Source organism: Morchella sextelata (genome assembly GCF_020137385.1).
Source record: "Morchella sextelata strain SCLS chromosome Unknown scls_1, whole genome shotgun sequence".
NCBI lineage: Eukaryota > Fungi > Ascomycota > Pezizomycetes > Pezizales > Morchellaceae > Morchella > Morchella sextelata.
Window position 1 is genome coordinate 62,542 of NW_025408616.1, and position 14,844 is coordinate 77,385.

Sequence of the window (14,844 nt, forward strand, 5' to 3'; positions counted from 1 at the left end):
GACGCCCTTAATGACAAATAACCCCAGAAAGCGACAATTGCACAGACTGCTTAGCGACAAATCGCCAAGTGTTACTATATTTAGAAAATCTTTTGCTATAGCGACGGCGATACCTGTTTTATCCATGGATCTACTAAATACATCTTAATACAATCGAGAATTAGGGGTTTCCGGAACACCATATACATATATTTAGCATTTAGCTTCTGGTGGCATTAATAAGGAACATGTACAGTACTTTGCTTGTTGCATCACTCATCTCTCGCGCTGTAATCTTACATAAATGTCAAATCCTGTAGGGTCTGCATGTCACTTGGTACCGACAATAGGCCCTTATAAACCTGACCCTCGGGTCTTTGGAGTAGATGGATCGTAAGATGAGAATGCAGTAAGAGAATAGACAATAATTCTATTCCAATTCATAAGCCTTGAAGATAGCGCAAGAGATGAGACCTGTTAAATCTTGCACGATGTTATCTGGAGACGTTGATAGCACTGATCTACTTACTAACTTGCACACAAGATATACACTTTCTATGTTATGTAAACAAACAAGATCTATCATCATTGGTTTTACAATTGTAATTGTGTCTAATTAATTCACCCATAGGCGTGCACACAGAAAATAAGGTTTATATTGACGCCCCTAACAAAATCACCCGCTATATATCTCTGATACATGTGCTATTCCCTTCCTGTCCCTTTTACTGTGCCTTTCCAAGGTAAATGTCGCATAATAAGGGTCATTTCCATAGATTTTGATTCCGGACCCCCCATTTCTCGATTCTCGGGCTTGGTTTCATTTCATAGTTTTCACTACCACCTTTTCCTGTCTTTTGAATGCAATATATACACCTTTTCAACAACACTTTACACTCCCTTTATATAACATGAATAGCTCTAGCTATAGTTCCGGTCAAAGTCATGAATCATGCAAGGTTAGTATTTGTGGCATGAGTTAATTCTATTTCCATACGTATACCCTTTCTATCCCGAAACGACATAACTGCATATTCTTTCCCTCATGTACTAACTGATGCGTTCCCATATAGGTTTCGAGAATGCTTCAGCTCTTAACTCACGCCGTGTAAGTAAATAGCTATCTATAGAGATACCAACACTACTTTAACTCACTCACGATAATATAATATGGCTCACGCTGAACTAGGAGAAAAAAGGAACCTTGGATTCTATATGTACTTACATATATACTGCAGCTGGACTAGGTAATAACTAGGCAGATATAAGTGCTCTACCACGCGAGTGTCACGTGATGCAAGGAGATCTCCAGTGTTGGATTTAATCCCCGCTCATAACCATACTTGATTAACCTCAAGCTCAACCTCCGTCTGTTTCCTAGCTAATTCCATCCTCCTCGTCCAAAATAAGTTTGCCAAGATTATATAATTATTATTCGCACGCCGGTGTGCGTTTTCTACCTTCTTTTGATTGCAATTGGCCGACAATCAACTGCAGGATATATACGCACCCCAGTAATTGAATAGACGGCCAGTATGGAGCGGTAAATGTGTCAAAAAGTAATTTTACCAACGGTAGTAAATTATTTACCACCGGTGGTATAAGCACTGAATTTCAGTCATTGTGTCTGCACGCTATCCTACATTAGTACATTTCCACCGGTATAAACACTGGGTTTCGGTCTTTATGCTGCGCTATACTAAATAAGTAAATGTTCAATCATTAATGCCAAAACTTATGAAAACCTCCCACCGGTGGTGAAATTCCCCACTGGTGGACAATTTTCATATATATTGGCATTATAAGGCCCCTTTTGGCCAAAAGGTCTGTGCTTTTATCATAAAAATTAGCATTATAGGGTATAAACAATGGTATTATTTTCACCACCGGTGGTAAAATAATTTACTACCGTTGGTAAAATTACTTTTGACACATTTACCGCCCCATAGGCCAGTAGTACTCACATAAAAAGTTGAATCTACTGGCTTTTCGAGCCCTTACACGTATGAGATAAAGAGCTACTAGCCACAACTACAGTCGTTCACCGTCGTTTGACGAATACTACCACAGGGTCGGGATTTTGAGCCAATAGGATTAAAAGAACTGGAGATCTCGCAGCTTGGCTGTTGCTGGACTGTTAATTTCTTGCCATACTTGGAACCCCTGTTCGTCAAGTGGAAGTATTCGTCAAGAGACGGTGAACGACTGTAGCTTAGGTTAATAAAGCTTAGGGACATTGTAAGATCATGACATTATGACGATTAGCTTAAGACAAGGCGGCAATAGTAGCTTAGTTGTATTTAGCGAGAGAGGGAGTTCCCCATCTCTCTTCATCTCGTGCATTAGGACAAATGGAAGTAATTACAATCAGCCTCTCTGTCTTACTTCACATGCAACCAATTGGGGCTGAAAGGCCCCATATATATAGGCTCGGGGAAATGATTGGGGAGCTGATATATATCTTGTTAGTTAATTTGTGGCCGGGGAGGCCAAAATATACCATATGATCTCGGGAAGAGAGGGCCTATTTCTCGATTCACCTTATTCCAGTGAGGAGAGGAAAATCCTCAAGCCAACACGTATACCCTAACCCACCACTTGTTCAAGTTGCACGTTGACAGTACCCTACTTGTACCTAAGTATGTAATATCCAACAAAGCGAACTGATATCATGCTGGTAGGAATGTAGGTACGCGCATATGTATGCATGATTACACATGTACCTACATGTACATGTAGGTACCCCATTGGAGCTTACAGCAAGACTGCATGTATATAGCCGCCGGCCCTACATACAACTTCACGAATTCAATGCTCTTATGTAAATTTACGGGGGTCCTAGGATCCTGCGCACACGGTAGATTAGAGTAGTGCGCACACGTATGTACATGCATTTATCGCCAAACTCGACAATAACAAGCGGGCCAGACCGAGCTGGCTGTAGGGTGAATCAAATGGGCGTATGCACGTTGAGGCTCGATGACAACCGCCAAAAGAGTAAGTCCTCCATTCAGAGTACGTTATTCCATATTTCGTGACATCCACCGGTAATCATACATCATCATATAGAGGATTGTGTGTATCGCACTGTCAAGTGGTGCGCACTTAGTTCAATAAACGAATCGGCTGGAACCAGATGGTTCCTTCACAAGCTGTCATACCCATTTTTTGCTTTTAACAAGGCTATGTAGTAAAAGGAGGATCAATCAACGGCTCGGGCTTTGAAGTCTTGGTATCAGCATTTTCTCCCGGGGAGCCGTGCTCTACCAGTGGTCTATGGTTCGTCTCGCAAAGCGGACGGCAGGGCAATATCTAGAAGACCCGTTGGCTGTAGGTACAATATGTTGGCTCATATTGGCTATCTATTTTACGACTACGTACGTATTTCAATTATTACCACCTTGCCCATACAAGAAGGCGTCTAGTTCAGCATCGAGGCTAACCACTGGATCTGAATCAATCTCTTACGTATACGTATACTATCCAGAGATTTAGCCGGACCTTAAACCGTCAAATGGGCACTTTCATGTGGATGCCATTCGCCACCAACTGGAGGCAGTAATAATCAGAATCATTATGCAAGACCTGTTTTGCTGATATCCCTTCGCACTCAGAGGAAGAAGCAAACATGCTAATGCTTAGGAAAAGGGTTATTTGTGTAGCAGATCAACGGCGCCCGTCCATAAAAATAAACCTGTATTCCTCTTTTTTTCTTTTTTTTCCTGCACGCAAGTACGTTTATGTACGTACTAGACATTCAGCGCTACCGCTAACCTCCGAATTAGTGTAGTGATTAAAACAGGTATATGAAGATGATCAGGACTCGTTTAATTTCCCTCCCAAACCACTAGCATACCTGACGTTCAACATCAGTACATCTATAAATCACTTACATAAAAAGTCTCGTTGAGATATGAGCACCAGTCATAGCGAAAGCGGAAATGGCAGTGGAAATCAAGCAAGGCGCGGGGGTGAGAATTCGACACAACTGGTCCCCCGAAGACCTGGACCTACACCAAGACGGCCATTAAAATCATTGTATAAACGTATAGATAGATTGTGGGCTCATATCATATTCATATGGTGTATAGATACATATACTGATGGTCTTTTCCCACCTGTACCTAGTTATGATGCCGATTACGCCGAGTGGAGAGTCGTCTCAACTCCCACCGAAATCGTTCATAGTCAGGATGAATATTCTGATTTTGCATTCCTTGTCCGCCGAAATCTAGACCAGGAAAAACAATATCAGGATACTATTCTCATCATAAAGTCTTCGGACCTTGGGCAGATCATCAATGCTGTCGTACACAATGTGGAGGGTCTATCTGTGATTGGCAACTCGTCCGAAGTATGATTAACACGTGCACAGCACCGCTCTTGCATCAGGATATACCCAGTATTTTGCTGATATTTACCTAGATATCTCCCCATATACTTTATCACTTCCTAGATGATTTGCGAGACTTCGAAGTTGCTTCGCTTATGTTCTTAATAAATACCGAGGAAGCCCAGGTCCAGCTTAGGGCGCTAAACTCTTTCCTCCAGTCTGAATATGAGTTTGAGGTTACTTTTGCAAATCAGCTCCTTTCATACAACCCACCTCATATAACCTTTGGGTTACTCTGGCTGATATTTAGGCCAAACACTGTCGTTTTCACTGAAACTAGTGAAGAGGGGCTCAGTGGGCGTTTACTTGCACTTCAACTGCCCATAGAGCTACCTAACGGATTCCGCCTGAACTGCAAATCGATCAACTTTGATGGGAAGAACTTAGGGTACGAAAAAGAAAAGTTCACGATCGATGGGTTCACAGGGACTAGGCCAATCACTACCCTTCCATTTTTCCCTTTTCATTTTCATTCTGAATATGCCTGGCTAGAGCGCAGATTTGCGGACAGGGGGCGAAAATTCAACGCATTGTGTCACTCGGGGAAAAGATACGTTCATTATAAGGGGATAGCTGAGGCTATTGGTGAGAGTTTTGGTGAGCAATATCACACCGGAATAAAGGTGACTTATTTATTCTTTCACCTGTTTGTTCTTTCGGATCCTGGTCGTGATGGTGATCGATTAGTGGTCTGATTATTTAGCTAAAGAATGACCCTTAAGTTGGTGTGATGCGACTGACACACAATTCTGCAGTTCGATTTAAGCAATCGCGTTATGCTTGACCCAGAAACATTCTGGAATCTCGAGCGACCTGGTAATAAACCATCGATTCAAAAAATCGAACACCGGCCTCTAGATGAAACGGAATTACAGTTATGCAACACCTGGCTACCAGGTTTCATCATGGAACATAAGAAGTGGGGTACGTATTTCCGTTTTCTGGATGGACGGAAGATAAAATACTCATCATTGACAACTTGTGAAAGGATTCATCCCTATAAATGATGTCATGGACATTCAGTGGGTAGATGACATGCTAGATCACGTGGTCCTCGAACGAACGACAAAGGAGTTGATTCGGAGCTTTGTTACAGCACATGGAAGTGTATCTGCACTCGGTCAATCAGAAGATGTTGTTCCCGGAAAGGGGGCGGGACTTGTTATGCTCTTTACAGGCCCACCTGGGGTAGGGAAGACTGTTACAGCTGTATGTTCCTAGATCTTAGGACGAATATCCATCAACCAGGAGTACTCGAAGTCTACCGAAGCTAAGAATGACTAGGAAGCTGTTGCAGAGATATCCCGTCGACCCCTTTATTCCATCTCATCAAGTGAACTAGGTTCCATGCCCAATGAGCTAGATAGGAACCTCACAAAAATATTACGGCAGGGAACCTTATGGAATGCTCTACTCCTCCTCGACGAAGCGGATGTGTTCTTGGAACAAAGAACGAGCTTTGATGTCAAGAGAAACTCTTTAGTTTCCATCTTTCTTCGGCAATTGGAGTATTACAAAGGAATCATTGTCCTCACAAGTAACCGGGTGGAAACATTTGACAAGGCACTTGAGAGTAGGCACCTCCTTTCTCTTTATTTTTGTTACTTTTCGCTCTTTATTAAGTCGTGAAAAGAGTCCTATTCTAATCTTCAATTTACTATCAAGGTCGGGTTCATTTCAATCTTCGTTTTAAAGAACTTGATAGACCTTCAAGGGAGCAACTGTGGAGTTACTTCATTACAGAGTACAATCATGTATTTTCTGATGCTCATCTGAGAGATCTATCAGAACTCAAATTTAATGGCAGGATGGTACGTTTACCTATCGAGAAACTATGTTCTAACGACGAATATATACAGGGACCACTAATAGTGTCTATTACCTTAGATCCAGCATGCTGTAGCTCTAGGCCGCTCGCTTTCCAAGGCCCGTGGAGAGGATTTTTCCTATGACCATATCCTACAAGTCCTTGACTTTATCGATCCAGCACGGCGTATCCAGAGATTTGCCAACCATGAGGACGGACTTCCAGACGCTTCGCCTGCTGACCCTTCAATGAGTACAACAGAAACCCCTCGATCGGATTCTTTTATGTCTCCGAACGGTATAGTCCCCCTAAAGAATGAAAAAAATACCAGAAATAACCCAGAAGAAAGGAAATATACTGATATATTTGTTAGACATTCATGGATCAAAGAGGCCTAGGCGTAGATAGTATCCACCTAGCGAACATCTTTCTTTCATATCCTTTCTGCTGGAAATATTCATGCAGATGACACGTGGCACTTTATTTACTTCTCGTAAAGAAAATCTTTGTTTTCTATATTACCCCGGGGTACGGTATCCGTCGATGCCTTCAACCTACTTTGTAGGCCCCGTATTGTCAGTGTCTGAATATCTCCTATACATTCAACGCGAGTTTTAGGATAATGGTTGAAAGAGGCATGAAAGATAGTGAACCAAGATCTCTTTTTGCATACTTCATTATGGACGTAGCAGCCCAAGGTTGTAATTCGAAAATTCAAAACTTTCTCATAATTGCTAAAACCGGGTATATAACTAACCTAAGATGGTTATATGAACAGGACCTATTGGGACGTTACTCTGGCTAGACCCAAAGATCCTTTGCATGTACTATATACCCAGTGTTAATCTTTCATTTAATAATATAGTCCCTGTGGGAGTTATGATCAGGCTACGTATCCAGCGGGGATTCGTATCTCTATTTATAAATTTAGGAGATACCCATGCCCATGAATCCTTCCTTCCTTCTTCTCGTTGCTGAATTTGACGTCCCATGGGGGGTTGTGGGGGGGAGGAAGCATGCTTTAGAGTTGGTTCGAATGTATGCGACTGATAAAGAGGAGTGTTTAGAGTTGGATAGCTGGAGGGGTGGAGGGGTGGAGGGGTTGGGGTGGAGCGAGGGGTAAAGCGGAGAGGAAGTTACAAGGCAAGTAAGCTTATCTTGACGCATGTCTGGCGCGATAAGCGAGGAGCGGGCCGACCCGCAGGTACTCTAGCGCAGGAGGGTGCGGTACAAGTACTAGTAGAGAGCGGGGTGTTGCCAAGACGAACTGGCCAAGACGGACCCCTCTAAACATACATTATCCCTTCGTCTGTCGACAAAATGCTGCCCCCAAGAAAAAGCAAATCTGGTGTGGCTTTACTAACAGATCTCGTTATCTCTCTTATCAAATAACAGATCTCACATACAAAATTTGATTTCTCTATTATGGGGGGGGGGGGGGGCAGCAATCGACAGACGAAGGGATACAAACAACCTAATGTGCAACCTCAAGCTAGTGGGAATAGAGCTAATGAAACAGCCTGAATTGTTTAAACACGCCGCGAACCATAAGAATAGAAACAATCTAATATCAAATCTTTGAAATCCAAAGCTATCCCATGGCAATGTAAGAAGCGCCTGCAGCATACAAGATGCTATCGTCCCAAGTGTTAAGACTCCAATCCATCTTCGATCGATCGACCGTAGCGTGTCTCATGAAGAACCGCAGGTTACGAACATGATCCATATCGAGATAGTTCAAGGCCACAAAAACGCGGGGCGTCGTTTGAAAGGTATTACCAAAGTCAACAGTCCCGGTAGTTATCTGTCGTGCTGGGTGCGACGATCGCACCTGTAGTGTGTTGAAACTACCACTCAAGACTCTTGGGGTATCTGCTGGATAGGCAAGCCATGTGGACTCGGCACCGTACAAAAGAGAATCCCCCCAGGTGTCGATGTGGAGGGTAAAGCCATCCGTGGTGACTTGAGAAGCGTAGGTCTTGACCCGCCAGTTCGTCCTCTTGTCCATGGCAAGAGCACTTAGCCACACCACCACCACTGGCGGGAAAGGATACTCATGCTCGAAAGAGACTTTTCGTGCGAAGCGCTCCATCACCGTCGTCCAGGGTTGGTCCCATGCCACAGCTCCAAATCGCAAGTCTGGATCATGATCTGCTGCAATTGCCAACCACGCGCAACCACAACCATGTAGATTTGCCACCTCCCAAGTATCCAAGTGAACCGTGAATCGGTCACTCCGTATGTTGCTAGTGTAGGAATAGATCCGGACATGATCCCCATTCGCTACATCTATATCAGTAAGCCCTAAAAGCACGCCGGAGGGCTTCTCGGGGTAAGGAGTTTCGAAGATAATTTCCTTTGGGCACTTATGCTCTGGCTGGTTTCTGGGGCGTATGTCATCGGTGTGGAAAGATCCAATAACCAAATCTAACGGTTTCTTAACCTCCCTCGTGGTAGATTTCAGTTGTGCGAGCTCTCTCCTGAGCTCATCATTGGTTTGTCGGAGTGTCTCAAACTCTCCTCTGAGATGATGGTTGGATCGCCGGAGAGCCTCAAGCTCTGCCCTGAGTTGATCGTTGGATTGTCGGAGAGCGTCAAGCTCTACTCTGTATTGATCGTTAGATTGTTGGAGTGTCTCAAGCTCTGTCTGGAGTTGATCGTTGGATTCTCGGAGCGCCTCAAGCTCCTCCCCCAGTTGATCGATAGTTTGTAGGAGTATCTCAAGCTCTTGAGGATCTACTAGCCCCCCAATTGTAGCTTGCAGTTGTGTGATCTCCGCCTTAAGTTTATCGCTGGATTGTAGAAGCGTCTCAAGCTCCTCTTTACAGTTTTGTAGAGCGGTTGCGAGGTCCTGAGACATTTTCTCAATAGAAGATGGATAAACCTGCAGGGAACACTGGCACTATCGAGTGAGTCAGTAGTCAGCTACTTGGGAGGTAACATGTTCCAAGCAAGCTATGTATCATTACGCCTACGGGATGGGAGAGGTTGGTGGGGAGCTTACGTCCACAAATATCTGCTCATAGAACAACGGTGGTGCGGCTGTTAATACACGATGGGCGTTCTGTGAGGAATCTAGATGGAGAAAATACCAAGAATCAACACATGGGTGAGATTCTAGAAGGGGGCTGTAGTTCATACAAGAGTCTATAGTGAGGGCGAGGGGTAGCAGACCTTGGTATTGACATGAAACCAAATATGGGGCTGTCACGAGCGGGCTTGAAATTAGATACGGATTTGCGGCATAGGCGGTGGCAAGGGCAGTAGTAGACATTAATATATTAGCGTTCGCTCTTACTAGCAGTATCGAGTCTACGGTGGACAAACTCGAGGGAGTCAGTATGGTTTGCCTGACATTGTTGTGTGCAACGAAGCCTATTCTATCATAGCCAGACGCCTTCTCTAGCCACCCCCTCCCAACCTGAAAGCATGAGCACTCCCGACAACTGTGTTGTCGAGGCCAATCACAATGAGGATTCCGATAATCATATTCGAGTGAGATTTTGTTCGGGGTGACCGGCCTGGAAAATTTCAATGAATTGACTAGACCCCCAGAATAGGTAGCACGCATATGATCATAGGCGAGTTAAGATCTGTGGCTTGTGGGCGATAACGTTGCCCTGGAGTTACATAGCATGTCTCGTCCATGATTGGCCAGCTGAGGGCTGAGCCTTCGTCTCAGTAACTCAGGGTTAGGGTTGATAAGCGACAGCTCGGGTGGAACAAACCGGTATTGCTTGAGCTGAACTCTCCGCCCGACTGGAGATAATTATAAACGCCCTCCAAAACCGATCTGGAGAGAGTTCTTACGCCACAAGATACACACTCGCCCCCAATCGTATGTTTGTCGCCTTAATCAATGCGATCACAAGGGATGGGGCCGGCTACCACTGACAGATACGGGCATATACACTTCAAACACGTACTTAGTACTATAGCTACGTATATGGTATAACTAACCTTCGACGATCTAATCGAGAGTTGTTATCTATGCGCAGACCAGCCGACGGACGTATCTATGATAAATTGAGAGAGGTTTGGAGATAATACTCTACAGTACCGTAATATAGATCCTACTACATACAAGCATTTTCCGGCCTTTGGCCGGAGTAGGAACTGTTATGGCTTAAACAATATCAGTTTACCAACGCTTAAGATCACTGAAACCCCAAGATGCCCTGTGCACATATCTGATATACTATTTGGTTGACTCAAGGTATGTTGGAACCAATATCTACTGGCTGACTCAAACATATTTGATAGAATATCTACTAAATCCAACATATTTGATAAAATATCTACTTACTGACAAACATATTTGATAGAGAAAAACAAAACCCCTCAAACCTGGCCAATCAAAACCTTTAAATAACACATTGCATATCGGTATATCTATATACTTATTAGATAGTAGTCAACTATTCAGACAGATATGACAATGATCACCATGCCAAGATATATATCTATCTGGATCTGGATATCAACACATGTAATTTGTATGGCGGGATGAACTACTATAACTACATGTACTCTACTACAGGTATGCGCAAGTGTTCTAGATCTTTCAACCCGTTGCCCGCCCAAATGCACGTGCTTTATGCAGCTACCCTAACGCCTCATTTGACAAGGGTAGCTAAACATTATGGTATTACTCAAACGCCTCCGGTTACAAAAGTGGAGAAATACTTCTGCGATACAATGCAGATATCCGTATGTAGAGGAGGTCACGGAGGAGAGAAGTGGATCTAGGTTGTACATACTATGTAGGTGAATATATCTGCGTTTAAATTGCGTTTTGAAGAAACTGCATCTCGTAGGAAAGCCCAGTTTATAACAATTAAACGAGATTCTAAGTCAGCTTATACCCCACACATACCACACATACCCCACTGGTATCACTAGGGCGACTATGGGGAATATCTGTGGACGATATATCTCGAATATATATGGAGAGCTACCCCGCGCCGGAATTGCGTCCGAACAGGAGTAAAAAGAAGGTTCCGATTTTAACTTTTCCATTCATCAAGTCACTTATATGCAAATCACTACGTGAAGATTCGTTGGCGGATCCTGAGAAGGCATTCCCTACTACTGGAATTACACCATGAGATCGAGATCCTATGTGGTACCCGTGAACAAGCTGGCTGTTCGGTGATGTACATATTACGTATATATGATATCGCCTATGTACTAGCAACAAGCACGGGAGATATACTCGAGTGGGTGGACTCAGTGGGCATCTCAGGGCGCAATGATATGAATGCAACAAGTAATAGTAACCACGATTGATTCCAGGTGCGTACGTCAGCCTGCACGTTTCTGTCTCTGCTCTAGATAATTTCACCTGGGCAACCATATCGGCGGTTATCGAGAGGGCATCTCGTTGCGCCTGTGTGCAGTGATTCCCATTTGTGGGGTGTGAAACATGTCTTGGAACTCGAGTGAGACATTTCTACGGAAACCAGAATTCAACCACACACTAGCTTTCATAGATCAGACCCTACGTTATCCAGTCCAGTTAATTCTACATATGGCCATCCCTCTGATCACCCTTAACAGAGGCATATCCGTGGGATTAACTGGGCATGTATATATAGATTAGCTGGCTAGCTACATGTAGTATATATTCAGAGCATTAATGGATTGATGTCTCGAACTTCTGTGGGGAAATCGCCCTAGATGGTAGCTGTATAACTGAACAGCCTTCCAAAGCCACATTTCGCTTTTTCAGCTCAGATATTTGTCTCATTGAACTCTCATCTTCAACCCGGACTCATACGAATATCACGAGATCGACTAGCTAGATGATTATGAGTTCTCCAGAAGAGATCATCCAGAGAGGAATCTAGAGCTTTTGTTCCTCAGCCGAGAAGCAGAGGTTATACCTTCTTTGGATTAGAAGACGAGGAATTTGATATAAAGCCTGTATCATTTGGTTTCGGTCTTGCCGTGATACACAGTTTGATTATCAGAGGGGAACGGGATATTTTGTCGTGCTCGAATCATGGAGCTAATGTTTTCAGCTCGACCTACATCATTGAGTTGATCATTGGGCACTTGCTAATATGCATGTCCAGGTATAGCTGCAGTACGTACATCCGTTTTTCTGGTCGTACATCGTGGTCTGCATGTGTACGTCTATAGGTTGTTTCACAGCGGCAGAGCTAGAGACTCGCCGGAATACGTTACATACATGTACAAGTATGTAGTCGGGCGCCAAATTAAGTAGCCATCTTAGAGAATTATGCATGGCTAGCCCTCATCGTTTCCTGAAAATGTTTCGGAATTCGGAATAATCAGGATTATCAGCTCGCCCTGTACTTCCAGTCTTTAACATTCCTCGCCCTCTAGCGCTTCTCATCTCGCCCTATATAAGATACTGTCTCTGCCCCCCCCCCCCCCCCGGGGGGGAGATGAGGATAAAGAAAGAGAGAGAGCATCCACATCCACAAGAGATTACGAGAGTTCAAACCCACACACACACAGAAATCTAAGATTCTATACTCATACGAAATGTCTACTTCATGCACCGAGGCACCACGCCGACACACCTATCGTGTTGGCAAATGGCGTCCCGAAGATGCAGAAGTTTTGAAGAAGTGGCTAGACAACTTGATCTAGCATGTCGACAAAAAGAAAGCTAAAGGCGAATGTGGGGACCGCAGCCCCGTCATCCAAGAGCTCGCCGAGTTAATCGAGGGCGAATCTATCCTCTTTATGCTCTTTAACCTGATGTTTACCCAGGTCCCAAACAAACCTCCTTACAATCTAGACCCAAACAACGACCCGCAAGTCCGTGACTACAACCACATGCTCGACTTGTTCGACGCGATCCTCACAACGGCACAGACTACAAGCCGGAAGGCTTGGTTGGCTTCCCTATCAACGCCATCCTGGATTGGCCCATGGGCACTCCTGCTGGCTTCGAAGCGTTCCATAATCCCAAAGTCAACGCACAGTTCAAGAAGATGTTGGCTGTGTGGGCAACCTATTTTACATCCCCCGCATCGGCCAGCGTTCTTAATACGAGCGAGGATGGCTGGTTTGGCCCAGAGGCCGAGAAAGAATCTGTGCTACAGAATTTCGCTGCCACCTTTGTTTGCGACCCCACGAAGGAATACCACGGCTACGTGTCATGGGACGACTTCTTCACTAGACTATTCCGTCCGGGCGTTAAGCCCGTGCTACAGCCGGACGACGATAGATTTATCTGCAGCGCATGCGGATCGGGGCCATACGCCTTCACGAAGAATATCCAGGCACGTGATCCTTTCTGGATCAAGGGCCAGCCATATTCAGTCACCGATATGCTGTCAGGGCCAGATGCCTCTCCCTACGCCTCGCAATTCGTTGGTGGAACCGTCTACCAGGCCTTCCTCAGCGCCCTGTCCTATCACCGCTGGCACAGTCCCGTCAACGGTACGGTGGTCAAAACCTGCATCATTGAGGGGACATATTACTCGGAGAGGATCCAGCACTGGCCGCCCCCAAGCAGTACAAGGACGGGGCCAGAGCCGGCGGCGCCAAACCTGTCCCAGGGCTATCTCACCGAGGTTGCCACTAGTGGTCTCATCTTCATTCAAGCGGACAATCCAGATATTGGATTGATGTGTTTCATGGCTGTGGGCATGGCGGAAGTATCGACGTGCGATATTCAGGTCGCTCCGGGTGACAAGATGGTGAAAGGTCAGGAGATGGGAATGTTCCATTTCGGAGGATCGTCACATTGTTTGATCTTCCGCGGCGGAGTGAATGTCATTTCAAACCTTCCCGAGACACCAGGCCCAGACTCCTCACCTCTCGCACTCAGTTCGGCCATCCTCTTCGTCCCCTCTGCCACTGACGGACAGTAAACTACATGTACCTCCTCCGAATGGACTGTATATGGCAGGTATTTTTAAAATTGTGTTTTCTTCTGATTTCCTTGGAATAATCAGGATTATTGTTGAATTTGTTTCTTGTAAGGAATGGGTGGAGCCGGAGTAGACGTAGGAGGTTGATGAAGCTTTTTTTTTCTTGTTTATCTGCCATTCTCTATGATAGTTCTACCGTCTTTACAAACATTTATGTACCTGTTGAATTCATACGTATACTCAGAACTCATATATCCCCGTGCATATCTATAAGGGTCCGTGAATGTCCAAGTACAATCTGTAGATCCCCACCTACCTTCTGAGTACTCCTCACTCGTCATCTGCTTGCAACTTGATGTGGCGAGCTCGAGCCTACCATCGCACACAGGACAGTTAATTACATGCGCATATATATAATTCATGTTAAGTACTCTGCATCAACCTATATATCAACCACCATTAAATTATGTTGCAACATATATATAGCCACCCGTCTCGCGTGATCAGACGAAATTTCATTTAGCCAATAAAACCACTTTCATTTGTAGTTCCTCTAGATCTAGTGGAGGAATAAACGTTAGTACTATTTTAATTAACAAACGCATTGTATATACAGACCGAGTGATGGAATATGATGCACCATGGACGGTCATAATGATAACCAGAATACTTGTATCCCTCGGTAGTCAGGTCAGGTCAAGTCAACAACTTAGAGGTTAAGGTACAATGTTCGATCTCTTAACAAAACAAACAGTACCCCGTAAAATCTCTCCACATCTGATGATATACTGTAGTGTATCTTTGTTGGAGAC

At 44.5% G+C, this 14,844-nt stretch overlaps 4 protein-coding genes across 4 annotated transcripts; 2 read left to right on the top strand and 2 right to left on the bottom strand.

Annotated features, from left to right (window-relative positions):
• Positions 1–3,892: 3,892 nt before the first annotated feature.
• H6S33_000015 (uncharacterized protein) lies at positions 3,893–6,587 on the top strand (the record flags this gene model as incomplete). Its single annotated transcript, XM_044831495.1, has 9 exons — positions 3,893–4,038; positions 4,108–4,333; positions 4,405–4,995; positions 5,128–5,296; positions 5,361–5,581; positions 5,657–5,945; positions 6,038–6,183; positions 6,260–6,476; positions 6,553–6,587. 9 exons carry the CDS (start codon positions 3,893–3,895, stop codon positions 6,585–6,587), a joined length of 2,040 nt encoding a protein of 679 aa, XP_044699574.1.
• Positions 6,588–6,728: 141 nt separating this feature from the next.
• H6S33_000016 (uncharacterized protein) lies at positions 6,729–7,346 on the bottom strand (the record flags this gene model as incomplete). The annotated part of the gene is made up of 4 exons (XM_044831506.1): positions 6,729–6,736; positions 6,937–7,006; positions 7,118–7,225; positions 7,320–7,346. The coding sequence occupies 4 exons, from the start codon at positions 7,344–7,346 to the stop codon at positions 6,729–6,731; spliced, it is 213 nt and encodes a 70-aa protein (XP_044699575.1).
• A 424-nt stretch (positions 7,347–7,770) lies between these two features.
• On the bottom strand, positions 7,771–9,453 carry H6S33_000017 (uncharacterized protein; the record flags this gene model as incomplete). The annotated part of the gene is made up of 3 exons (XM_044831517.1): positions 7,771–9,081; positions 9,184–9,254; positions 9,354–9,453. 3 exons carry the CDS (start codon positions 9,451–9,453, stop codon positions 7,771–7,773), a joined length of 1,482 nt encoding a protein of 493 aa, XP_044699576.1.
• A 3,239-nt stretch (positions 9,454–12,692) lies between these two features.
• Positions 12,693–14,032, top strand: H6S33_000018 (uncharacterized protein; the record flags this gene model as incomplete). Its single annotated transcript, XM_044831528.1, has 3 exons — positions 12,693–12,778; positions 12,845–12,975; positions 13,029–14,032. The coding sequence occupies 3 exons, from the start codon at positions 12,693–12,695 to the stop codon at positions 14,030–14,032; spliced, it is 1,221 nt and encodes a 406-aa protein (XP_044699577.1).
• Between the last annotated feature and the right edge of the window lie 812 nt (positions 14,033–14,844).